A 13,035-nucleotide genomic window follows, 5' to 3' on the forward strand; every position below is an offset into this window, starting at 1 on the left:
GAGTCTTGCTCTTCACCCCCACAGTGGACTTTGGTTTCCTTTTCTTTGTGAGAATGGAAACAGGGAGGTTTTTCAACCAACTTTCTGTGCCACAGAAGTCACGATACACCAGGAAAAAGAAAACACTCCAATGGCTCAGCAGAAAAAGGAGAGTGAGAACATTACTGAAGTAAGACTCAGACAGGGGTCTTCAGGAGTCCCCTCCTTCCCCCTCCTCTCCCCATCTCCCTTTCAGGAAGGAAAGGGCTCGACACACCGGCGCTGACAGCCAGGTAAACTGAACAGCTGCGCTAGCTGGATTTTTGTGGGAGTTTTGTGTCTTCTCCCCCTTCATTTTCCCTGAGGCTGTTGATTTAGCTGTTCTGGAAAGCTGAGCGTGGAGAGGAGCAGGACAAGACAAACCTGCTTGGAAGGGGCCTTGCTGTCTCCCAGGGGTCCACAGCGAGAGGCAAATAGCAGCTAATGGGAAGTGAGTTGCACATGCTATTCCCCGTGTTCCTGGTGGATGGATACTTCTCCTCTCCAGGGTCCTCAGCAGTGGATGCCTAATTTCGGCTCAAGAGAGAGATTTTCTTCCTCCTTTCTCTTCTGGCATAAGATTTTTCTTGCCTATTCATCCCAGTCCTTTGATACAGCTCCCTACTTTTCTCTTCCCCAGGCTGGAATAAGATGCCTAGGGAAAAGGCAGTGATTGACAGGAGAGAAACTCACTGCAGCCTGAAGCTCTGAACCTTCATCAGGACCATGGAGTGAATTCCAGTCATTTTTGGCACATGGCGTTTGCTAGATGATAGCAAATCCAAGCTCATAAATTACGGATTAGTCAGTGCAAAGTCCCAAAGACCATCCTCTCCCACAGTCTCAGGGGTCCAGTGGAGAGATTAGCAACAAAACCTGCGATGCTCCCAAACATCAGCTCACCCCTTCAACCAGATAACTTAGTGAGCTGAAAAGCCCCTGTGCTTGGCAGGACAGACAGAGCCCGGGAAGGGAGAGCTGCCTGTGACCCACGATGATGCACGCAGTCACGAATCGTCCCCCAGCAAGCGATCCTCCTGCAACATGGAGCAGTGCAGTAAGGGAAGGCCGAGCTCTCAGCACGCCTGAGGTGTCCCTCCAACTGGCAGCCACCGAGCTGGGGTTTGGCCCCAGCTCCCTCCGCGCTCCCCAGCCCTCTCCCTGGGAGTCAGGCTCTTCTCACGGCACCGCAGACGTGGGCTGCCTGCCAGCCTGCCTCATCTCACCCAGCTACAACATAATTTCTGCTGGCGGCGAGTGCATGCAGCATAGCCCTGATGCTGCCTGGCCCTCGGCTTCTCGGCAGCTAAGGGACAGCCGGGGTCTGCTGTGCCCGAGCTCCTCATCGTCATGGTGGGTTGAGAGGAGCAGTCGTGGCACAGGCTGTGGCAGCCTGAACCTGAGGTGCAAGAAGACCTCCCCATGCAGCTAACAGATCTTAGAGCAGCTGAAGGTCTTCCTACCCTCAACCAGCAGCTACACCCTGAAGTATGAGGATGGGGAAATAGGAAGATGGTCCCTTGCATCGTCCTGGGGTGTGGAAGGCTGCACAGCCCCGAGCAGAGGTGCCAGGACCCCCTGTGTGCACCATTGTAACCTCAAACCCTGGGTATTTGCACACGCAGGCTGGGTACACACCAGCGCCTGCACAGGTGTCCTGGGAGCCTCGTGTCCTTTCAAACATGATGGGATCATTCAAAGGATCTTTGCAGCACAAAAGCCTTTTCCCAGGGTTTGGGTTTTGATTAGACAAAAGCAAGTCTGCTCACCTGCTCTTCTGAGAATACGACAATGAATTTTATGCTCCAGGGAGCAGAAATGATGTCCAAAAGCTGAGAAATGGGGCAGAGAAGAGCGCTGCCTTTTCATCGGCCCATAATCTGCTCTGCCTCAGACAGCAGGCAGCTCCTCAGTCTGAACACCTTGCAGCTGTAAGCCATACTCCGTAGCTCAACTTCTGTCATAAAAGAAAGGCATATTATCTGATCGCTCCCTGGGAGAAATCTCTAAGAAATCTGTTACCAAGGCTTCCAGATGCTCCAGTTCATCCTGCTTCATCTGGAGCAGCAACACTGACATACTTAAAAAAGCAGCTTTCATTTTTAAAACACCTGTTTAATTCCACCTGTGCGTAACCAAATATTTCCACTGCTCCTTCCTGCGGTGTCAAGCCTGTGTTTTGCTGAGCAGCCTCAGAAGCATCTGCATGTTGTGGTAACACAAAAGCCCCTTTTCCATTTGAGCCCCAGAGTTCATGGATGCAGTGGATTTGGGAGTCTGTGATGCATTTGAGAACTAAATTAGCCACAAAAGCTGCTCAGGGGTGGGAGGGAGGATAGAAAGCTGTCTGCACCCTCTCTGAATTTAAAAGCAGGTTCTCATTTCGTAACCGCTTTTTGTCCCCATAAGAACATTTCTGGAATTAGTGGAGAAGTAGAGATAGCATCAGGGACAAGGTTTAGCTAAAATACTTGAGCAATCTGATACCACAATGAGAGGCCCTGGAGAAGCAGGAGAGGCAGGCTGTGTGGGTTGGCCTGGGGACTGCCACAGCTCTGCTCTCCTTCAGGGCAGGGAGAAGACGGGGATGCTGGGTGTGTCTTCAGGATGAGGGTCAGTGAGCCAGGAAAGAGGAGATCATATGGAAGGAGATTAACAGGGCTTGTGTCCTGCTGAAGAGGACACACACCACCACAGTTCAGCTCCTAGCAGAGCTGGGAGCAGATGGGGATGGGGCTCTACTTGGGGCAAACCCACAGGGATCATTTGATTAAGTTGATTAACACCGAGAAGAGTTTACCCCTTGCGCTCCCTTCCCACCCCTGGATCTCCATCCAGCACGCAAAATCCCCTTGATCACCCTCACATCAGGGCAGATGGACTCTGGGCAGCTCGGCAGGGTTCCTCCAGGCAGACGCCAGCGCCTCTGAGCCCAGGACTGGCCCTTGCATTTAGCTGCCGTTTCTGCAAGTCACTGCACTCAAAGCTTTGCTAATTTATTAGAGGGTTGTTGCTTGTTGTTTGTGTACTGAGCCAGCTAGAAAACAGCTTCTGCAGAAGAGGATAATTGCAGTCAGATAAGCTCTTCAGAGCCAGGATTGCAAAAATATGGTACGTTGTACACCAGCAGTTGTCCAGATAAACTAGAAATCTGGCTGAGTTTTTGGGTAGGAGCGTGTTTCCTGGTCTGTCACAGACTCCCTGTCTGCTTTTGGGAAAATCACTTGATGTATCTCAATTCCCTGTACATAAAGAAAGTGGTAAAACCAGTTCACTCCAGCACACACAGCCCTGGAGCAGCGGGTTACATGCACTATGGGGCAATGGGTGCTTGGACATGTGGTAGTGGCAGCTCTGCTAGGGCAGCTGAGGGACGACACTTTTGCCCTGTGGGATTTCTTCCTACGTTGCCCATCTCATTTGTGTAGCATCTTCTGCAATCAGGGCCTTGCTCTCCCAGGCTGGATGCTCCTGCTTCGCAGCCCCACGATGAACCTACAGATCTGTGGTCATCCTGTCACGGTGCTGTGAATGTTGGGTTGTGGCACTGGGAGCAGGCAGAGCTGGATGGGCTGATGGCAGCCCCTGCCTGAACTCTACCTAAGCATCAAGACTGACAAGTGCCTGGGAAAAATTGAGGGCAGGGTGTGTTTTCTGTGGGCTTGGTGCTGCTGAAAGGCACCAGGTTGCCAGGAGCACCACTGTAGAGGCAGCAGGATCACGTTTGCTGCTTCACTACCTCGCTCCATCTTGTGTAGTCCTGTGGGGACCCACATCAGCCGTCAGCAAGGAGCAGCTTATCCACACCGTGCTCAGCTCTGCGGTGCCAGGCCAGCGGTCATGCTCTGCGGTGCTGGGCTGTGTTGGTCGGTGCACACGGGCGCTGTTGGCAGCTCTTCACACAGAGGCAGTGGGGTCAGATCCACTCCAGATACCAACCCAGGGATATGGCTGAGAATGCGTTTGGCTCCGTGTTCCCCAGAAACGTGACTCAGAAGCCACTGCCTGACACTGAGAGATAGGTCTGACACCGAGTCCCCCAGGAGATAGAGCAGCATCCCCAGGCTACAGGCAGAGCACGCACAAGCCAAGCAGAGACGGTGCTGGAAAGCAAAGCCTTATAAAGGCAGTGATCTGGGTTTGTCCTTCTTTCAGCTCTTCCAGGCGATGAAAAGGACAGCTCACAACCCTAATTAACTGGAACATGCTAATACCACTGAGCTTCCCTGGCCAGGAAATTTGGCACGAGGCGCATGGGACACTTTCCAAACAACTGCTCAGGGGAGCGCGTGCCTGCAATTTATTATTCGATGAGCAGTGTTTCCTCTCTGCCTCCACTGAAGAGCTCAGACCAGACACGAGGGAGGTGAGTCTGGAGCCTGCAAATCCACTTCAAAAGCCATTTCCTGCTAGAGGGAGAAGAGACTTATTTCTCCCCAAGCGTTAAAGGTATTTAAGGTGCCAGGGGAAATACAGCTTTGCACAGCATTACCTCTGTGAGCGCTCAGGGCTTCCAAATGCTGCAGCGTGTGGTGCTCAGCTTCCCACAGGGACAATCACGTTCCTTCAGGGTGACATTCACTCTGGGCAGAAGATGTGCAGCATCCCATGACACCCTTGTTCGAGAACCAGAGCGGTGTGCATCAGTATATTGCAGAGCAAAGTAGAGGAGTGCAGCCAGCCCTGGTAGCCAGAGAAAGGGGAAAGGTGGCAGAGGCCCTGGCGCCATGTCTCTGAGGTGGGTTATTCCCTGTTTCGACAGCTGTCCTGAGCAACGCAGTGCCCCAGCTTATTCCCCTGGAAAAGGAGGGGGAAGGAGCCTGCCTAACTCCTGTGACAAACAAATGAGTCTGTGAACTTTGAATGGGGAGCAAAGAGCAGGGCTCTGAAGAAGATCAGTTCACCCCCATGATACGATCACTCTCGGTGTTTACCGGGCTGTCAAAACCAGAGGCAGAAGATGCAGCTTCCTGCAGGCCACCACTTGCCTCTGGCCTTGGCTTCCGCCTGGCCACCTCCCGTGGCATCCCTGGCCTTGGGGCAGATCGGGACAGCACCAGCACAGGGCTTGGGCAGCAGTGGGGGACCACCACAGCCTCACCGGTACAGACAGTGGGAACAGGTCAGACGATTAGTGCAATATTGACCACCCAACCTTTCCCCTCCTCGAGGCAAAGCACTCCTCCTCCCACACTCCTCCCCGTCACCAGCAGCCTCCTTCATGCCTGTGCATTCTTCCTCCTCGGCTGGCCTGCCCCTCATCCTCGGCATCGCCTGCAGCCATCGGCTGTGTGGCCGGGCACAGCACCATGTGCTTACTGAGGGCACATCTCTCCCTGCTCCTGCCCCATCGCATCCTTTGCAAACATTCGTTGTTATGGTGACAGCTCCGGAATGAAAATCTTTTTGAGGATCTTTCAGATTTTTTAACAAAGAAATAGCCACTTTAATTATTTTCCTTAAAGGACGTGGTTGTCTTGCTCAATGGCAATCAAATTTTCTTGCATTTTGTTTCTGGTGACCACTTTGGTAATGCTCAGGCTCTGGCTTGCACTGTGGGGCAGTAAGAAAAGGGAAGGGGGAAAGGCAGAGCCAAGTGTGAAGAGCTGCTTTTAAATCCTGCCTCCGGGCTGAGGCTGTTGAGCTGCAGGCGGTGATGACTCCAAGTTTCTCCAAAATGAGTGAGATTTTGGAGCACACCTGCATCTTTCTCGGATAGCAAAGTCCAAAGTAAATAGCAAGAGGGAACATTTATGCCCAATAACCTGTGCTTTGCATGAAATGCTGCACTGAGAGATATTGTTCTTGTGGGGTCTTCTACAGAAACATCCCGTGGCTTTTGAAGGCTGGTAAATGAATTCTCTCCATCTCCACTGAATGGGCTGAAGATTTTCATGTGTGACATCGGGGGCTGCTGCAGACAACTGGGCTCTGTGGCCATCTTTAATGGAAGTAATGAATATAGCAAACAGCCTCAGACCAGACAGGGGAAGGCAATCTGGGGATGTGACATGACCACAGAACTGGATTTCATGGCTACTGTGTTCTAACCATGGAATAAGGATGCTAACTGGCAAAAGACTCAAGCACTTTGAGTGGCCAGCCTGTCCAGCCCATTTTTGTAGGGTGAGCTCATGGAGACCTTTCCCACATCCCTGCTGTACAGAGAGAAATGAGGTCAGAAAGCTCAAAAAAAAGTAAAAATCCACAAGCTTCAGGCCCTGCAGAGGCACCTCAACACGGCTGTGAATGCTCGGCAGCCTCACCATGAACCAGGCATCCCAATGCAGGAGAGCAGCGTTACGGGGCATCCTGCACCCGGGGACCTGAAGCATGGCCCATCACGGGGAAGGCTGAGAGGACAAAGCTGGTTTGGCCAAGCCCTGTGCTGCGTGTGGAATATCAGAGGGGTTTCATGCATAGCTCGGAATAAACAGGCAAACAAGCGGCAGCCAGAAATGTTAATATTTGCAGAAATCTCCTGGTTTTGGCGCCTGGGTGTGGGGAGCTGAAGGACACTGGTGGAATGCAAACAAGGATTCCTGGCTGCCCAGAGGGGTGGCATGGGGAATCTCACATCTCAGCGTGTCAGACCGCCTGGCAGGCCAGCTCGTGATGGTTTACATGAGGAGTCCTGGGGAAGGAGACTGGCCCGAGAAGTTGAGCAGCCCCATATGAACCTGGCCCCTAGAAACTGAGCTATTTGAACATCCCTGGGAGAAAAAAAAAAAATAAAAAAAAAAAACCAAAAAAACCCTCACCATGATTAAGCAGCATTCATCCTCCCGTGCGTGTTCCAGGACCTGTTTCCTACATGCCATCACCAGTGGGCTGTGGGTTAAACCCTCCCACAGCCCCAGTGCCCCCAGAGCCATGCAGCATCCAAAAGCTCAGAAGAGCCCCAGTCCCATGGTGCAAACTCCCTCCCTCCATGTAGTAGAAGATGTATTTGTCCATGCTGATCCCCAACCCTTCTCCATGAGCTCCTGGACACACGAGGGACAAAATGACATAAACCTTTAGACCACTGGCCTTACTTGACCTGGGTCCTTTCATGGCATGTTTGGGATGGTTTGAACCTGTTCTCCTTCTCACCTCTCACCTTCTCCATCTGGCTTTTACTTGGACCATAGTTGCCAGTTCGTGGGGGTACTTGAGGACAGTCAGACGCCTTCAGAGCACAAGGCTCTGGCCTTGGCAAAACAGCAGTGTCATTTGCGCCTGGGAAGAAAATATTGGCAAATAATGGCCTGCCCTTTGGTCACCGTCCTCCACCAGCTATTTATCCAAAGATATCGTATCTCGGAGCATTGCTTCATTTCCTGCTTGCTTTTCTAACCGAGGCCTTTAAATCATGTCCCTGCAGCTGAGGTCACGGAGGGATGCATAATATTCATTAACAGTGATGCAGCTGTTACCTTGGTTCACCTTATCCCTTCTTCTTTCACTTTTTTCCTTCTGTTTGCTGCTTTCCCTTTCCATTTCTTCCTCTCTCCTGGTCTCAGCACAGGAGAGAGCTGGCAGGAGCCCACCAAAGCTGAGCCTCCTTGGGTACAGTCTGCTTTTGGGGACATCAGGAGTCTGGAGATTTCACCCGGACCGGCGGCACCACACTCCTTCCTGGCCAGGGATGCCATGGGCAGAGGGAAGGGCTGGCTCCAGGCTGCCCTGTCCTCACCCACATAGAGTCCTTCCCCTGGGGCTTGTCTGGGTTATCATGTGGAAAAGACCAGATTTAATTCAGCTCAGTGTCTGAAATGTGGAAATAAGGACAGCTCAAGGGTCCCAGGGTAAGGCCAGAGGGCAGGACTGATAAGTCTTTTGACTGTGTTTAAAACAAACTCCCACATGTGGGCTTTCAAACCCCAGCAGGCAGCCGAGCTGGGAATTGTCAAGTGCTGCTGCTCTTCGTTCCCTTACAGCCGCACCAAACCCACCATCTCACTCCGATGTCCGTGGCTGGAGGACCCTGTGCCTCCAGGTTTACACTCTGTAGGGGACAGGCTGGTGGGTGCAGGAGGGCACAGACCAGCAAGCACAGAAGTCACCCCCTGAGGGGCTGCCCAGCGCCTCCCCATTGCAGGACCCAAGGGCTCCAGCCGCGATTTACCCCTCTGCCCCCTCCCCTGCCCTGTGGCTGGGCACCGCTCAGGCAGAGCCACAGGGGCGAGCGGGACCCAGGGGAATCAGTGTGTATTTGTGCTCAAACCAAAGTGAAAGAGGGAAATCGAAATGCAAAGCTGCTCAACCCCTGTTGAGCTTTTCTGCCTGCGCTTGGAGAGCTGGCACAAGGGACGGCTACTGGGGATCAGCAGTTCCTTCCCCTTCCACTCGTGTATCGCTGGGAGCCCAGTGAGGCCCTGCAGCAGGCGCACCCATGGCACTTCCCACTTCATCCCCCTCGTTCTGTATGGCCGAACAGCGCCTCTGAGACCCATCTCCAAGAACACATGTTTACTGCACGGAGCAGAGAACCGTGAAGTGTTTTGGACCCAATCCATGAGCTTTCAGCCAGACCCTTCCCAATCCACGTTATCCTTCATCTCCCCAGTGCATAATCAGGCTCTCCAAACACAGCATTCTCAGGTCCCAGCCCAGAGCTTGGAGCCTCCCAAGAGGAATACGCTAAAAAAAGAAAGAGAAACATCATAATGCCGAGTGAAGCGAGTGCTGAAAGGAAGGAGATGCCAGGAGCACTTAAACAAAAATTCGAGACTGGGGGACGCTCTGGTGTGTGTTTTCAATCCACAGATGGGAAGACGTGTTCATTGGGAAATGACTGCCACTCTCTGTTAGCTTTAGACCTCGTAGTTGATGTCCCAAAAGTGAAATGGCCGTGATGAGGACACCCCTGCCTGTATTAGAACTTTCTTCTGGAGTTGATGGATTAGTGCAGTGCATGGTAAAATGGCTCTGAAACCTGCATTTGCAGCTCGAACCTGCAAAGATGGAGATGAGTAATTTTAAATGGACCGTCAGTCCTGTCAGCAGCAAGAGGAGTCGTTTGTAAAATCGAGTCAAGACATCAGGGAGTCCAGGACTCCCTCAGGTGCTGCGGGGTTTCCCGCAGCACCCAGACCCAGCTGGCAGTGCCATGCCCTGGTGCAGAGCATCGCTCCCATGAGAGCAGCGCCCCGCAGCCCCCTGCCAGCCCCAGAGGCAGAGTATCCCCTGGCATAGCCCCAGCCTGGTGCCGCAGCGGGGGGACGCTCCTGCTGCTCACACTGCACAGAGTGCCCAGGACCAGGATCCAGCTGGGGCTAACAGGGGAACCGATGGGCGAGCTCAACATTAGCTGAGCTGTCCCAAATTCTGCTGTTTAAGGGTGGAGCTTCAGTGGTCTGGCTACAGAGGGACTCATCTTCTCCAAACAACAGGCCTGCAGCTGCCCTGGGGGAGGTGGAGGTGCAGGCTGCGGGCTGTCGCCTCCCTGGGCTCTGTAACCAGCCTTGTGGGGACGGAGGAGCTCTCCGAACGCCACGCAGATGCTGATTCACGGGGACATCTCCCAGCACGGATGGCTCAGGGAACATAACCTTTCGCAGCACATTCCAGATCTCTGCTGGAGAGCAATTATTGATGCTTTTACCTCTGTGCAGAGCTGTACAAATAATGGACCATGGCGCTGCAAGCTGCAACAAGTCAGGGAGCAGCACCCTGGCTCACCCCAGGCTGTGCGTTCTGGGCTGGGCCTGTTGTCTGCTGCATTTTTGTGTGTGTCTATGTGCGTGTCTCTTCATAGTCTGTAATGCCTCCTGGAGAAATGCTGGCAAAGCCGGGAGATCAGAGGCTGGACACAGTAGACGAAGCCATTTTCCTCTCAAAAGGATGCATCTAAGCAGGTGATTTCAGCTCCCACCCAAAATCCACCAGTTCAAAGCCAGCTGTTTCTTGGGGATGGCTGGAGCGGCAGGAGGATGACAGGTAGCACCGGCCACTGTCCCGCTGCGCAGGCACTACCCACTTGCAGAGCGGCTGCAACGCGCTGGGCTGGCAGCAGGCACGGCTCCCGGCAAGCCCCGGCCTGTCTGCACCGTGGGATCCCGCCTACTGGAAGCACAAAACTCCCTAAATGTGAGGAGTGAGGTTTTGCTGCATTAAGTCACAGCAAAGCGGAGATTGTTCGGTCATCCCTGAACCCCTGTGTCATCCCTAGGTCTCGGTGTCACTGTCCTAGCAACATTCCCAGGGGGACCCCACTGAGTTGTGCAGTGGAGAGGGGAAAAGGGCAGCAAGGGGAGCAGGTTCAGCCTGTTGGAAACAATTCCTGCCCAGTGAGTGCTTCTTGTCCCCCAGCACCCAGCAAGCAGCGGGGGGCTGAGCAGCCCTGTCCCACTGCCACCACGGGGACTGGAAGAGCAGCGTGCAGCCAACCCTCGCCTCGCTCAGCAAGCTGCAGCAGGTCCTGAGCCCCCAAAATAACTGCATTGGGGCTGGCAGCATATTTGGGCATGGCCTGACCTTGTTGGTGCCCACAGATGACACTTGCTTGGCTACCCAGGAGCCTCAGAGCACTTTCACAGCAGCCCACATCCTCCCACCTTGCCCACGGCACCTCCTGGAGCTCAGCACTTTCCTTGGGGGCACCCCCACCCCGCCCCACCCCACCCCACGCACTCCAGCATCGGCGCTGCCTACGCCAGGGCTCTGCAGAGCAACGAGGAGCTTCAAAGCTTGTCATTGCTTTGGGCCCAAGGGGGTTGCAGGAGGCTGCCTGGGTTGCACCTCGCCGGCCCACGGCCAGCATCCCCCAGGACCAACTGCTCCTCGTGTAGTCAGCGATGCTCCATGTCCAAACATCGGCGTGGGGCTGTGGCTGAGCGTGTGACCCCCGAGGGGCTGGTGGAGACAAGGGGGAGGCCGATGGCTGCAAGCAGGGCTGCTGCAGCCACATGCCGGTGAGCAAGCACGCACGGTGCAAGAGGAAACCTGGGAAAATCCCTCAGGCAAGCAAAAGGAAGGTGGGTGGAAACATTCTCTGCATTAATTGCACCGGTCTAACGGTGAGAAAACGTAGAGCAGCAGCAGGAGGAGGACGGTGGCAGATAGGCAGTGCCTGGCACGTTGCCCTTTCGGGGGGATGCTTTAGCAGGGGGAGGAGATAGATGGTCCGTGCAGCTGCTGCGTGTCCCTCTCTCTTCTCCTTTCGGTTTTATTTGCTTTTACTTCCAGTATTGAAAGCTTTCGTGATTTTTCTCACATGTCTGCCACTGTTTGCCACTTCCCAGCATCAGGTGACCACGCAAGGGTGAAAACCCTTCCTCCTTTCTCTTGCTAACAAGCCTGCAGCCCTTGTGGTTACTGAGCGAAACCCGAAGCCGTCGCCCCGTTGCTCCCAGTTGCCCTCTGAAGGTCCTGTGACTTGGGAGAGCTGGCGGAGCTCCTGCGAGCTTCAGACCTCTGGCGACGGGAAACCGGGAAAGAGAGGGGAAGGGTGTTCCCGGGGGCTCATTTCTCCGCTCTCTCGTTGCTGAATGCAGCAGCCGGGCAGTGCAGGGGCAGGGCAATGCAATCCAATGCAGTGCAATGCAATGCAGTGCCATCCAATGCAATGCAGTGCCATCCAATGCAATGCAGTGCCATGCAATGCAATCCAATGCAGTGCTTCCAATGCCATGCAATGCAGTGCAGTGCCATGCAATGCAATCCAATGCAGTGCAATGCAATGCAATGCAGTGCCATCCAATACAATCCAATGCAGTGCCATGCAGTGCAATGCAATGCAATGCAGTGCCATCCAATGCAATGCAGTGCCATCCAATGCAATGCAATGCAGTGCAATGCAATGCAGTGCCATGCAATGCAATCCAATGCAGTGCAATGCAGTGCAGTGCCGTGCCGTGCCGTGCCGTGCCGTGCCGTGCAGCGCGGCACGCGCCGCCCCCCCCTCCCCGCCCCGCCCCGGGTGGCGCCCGCCGCCCCGGCCGCTGCCCCGGCCCCCGCACACGTGATCACGTCACACGCCGGAGCCCCACCCGACCCCCGGCCCCAGCTCCCGTCCAATGAGCGGATGGGCGGGCGGCGCCTCTGCAAGACGATTGGCCAAGACGGACGTCAGTCCGCGGGCGGGGCGGGGCGGGGCGGAGCGGAGGGTCCAAGTCCGGCGGACCAGAGTGCGCGGTGCGGTGCGGTGCGGGGGCGATCGGGGGCCGTGAGCACGGTGGGTGCCCCGGGGCCGGGCCGGGGGCTGTGGCCAGGGGTGCGGGGGGTGCAGGCCTGGGTGCGCACCTCAAGGCTGGGACCCCGGGGCGGGGCGGGGCGGGGGGTTGCAGCGGGCTCTGGGCAGCCCGGGGCCGGGCCCCCGGGGGGCTGCAGCCGACGGCACCGCCGGGCTCTGGGGTTTGCCCTGGAGCTTCCCCCGGCTGTAGGGTGGCGGGTGGGTGTCCTTGGGCCGGGCGAGCCCTTCCCTGGGGCCCACTCGGGGACACACGGCCGGGCCCTCTTAGACGCCGTGAGTGGTTTTGCTGAAGTAACGGGAAACAGAAAGTTGATGTTCTGCAAAGGGACTGACCCCTTGCCAGGGGGTCTCTGTAATTCCCCCTGTCTGGGGCTTTCCAGGGCTGGATACAGCCGGGGAGGGCCTGTGCCTCCTGCCCGAGGTCTGGTAACCTGCCCCAGAGCACCCGGCAGAGCCCAGCGTGAGGAGAGGCAGAAGTCTGCCCTAACCCAGAGGGAAGCAGGTTTGGGGTTGATAGTGGCAAGAAACTCAGGGTGGGACCCGTGTGCCAGCAGGAATGGCCGGCAGAAGCCAGGACCGGAGCCTGCGGGAGGAGCTGACGTGTGCCATCTGCTTCGAGCTCTTCAGCGAGCCCGTCATGCTGGACTGCATGCACCACTTCTGCAAGGCCTGCATCCAGGGCTACTGGGAGAGCTGCACCCGCGTGCCCTCCTGCCCCCAGTGCCGCCGTGAGTTCCCCAGCCGGGCTTTCCGCACCCACTACCTGCTGCTGGGGCTGGTGGAGAAGGTGCGGCGCTGCGGCTCTGTGGAGCACCGGCACAAGATGCGGGTGAGTGGCT

The 13,035-nt window shown here is 55.5% G+C and overlaps 1 protein-coding gene across 1 annotated transcript in view; it reads left to right on the forward strand.

Moving 5' to 3' along the window:
* LOC104347495 (zinc-binding protein A33-like) overlaps positions 1 to 13,035 on the forward strand; it is a 40,823-nt gene that overhangs the window by 23,220 nt on the left and 4,568 nt on the right. The window contains exon 2 of the mRNA XM_086471053.1: positions 12,748 to 13,025. Within this exon, the coding sequence (XP_086327179.1) occupies positions 12,748 to 13,025 (278 nt within the window). The remainder of the gene's footprint in view (positions 1 to 12,747; positions 13,026 to 13,035) is intronic.

This window comes from Leptosomus discolor, chromosome 10 (genome assembly GCF_034619465.1).
Source record: "Leptosomus discolor isolate bLepDis1 chromosome 10, bLepDis1.hap2, whole genome shotgun sequence".
Classification (NCBI taxonomy): domain Eukaryota; kingdom Metazoa; phylum Chordata; class Aves; order Leptosomiformes; family Leptosomidae; genus Leptosomus; species Leptosomus discolor.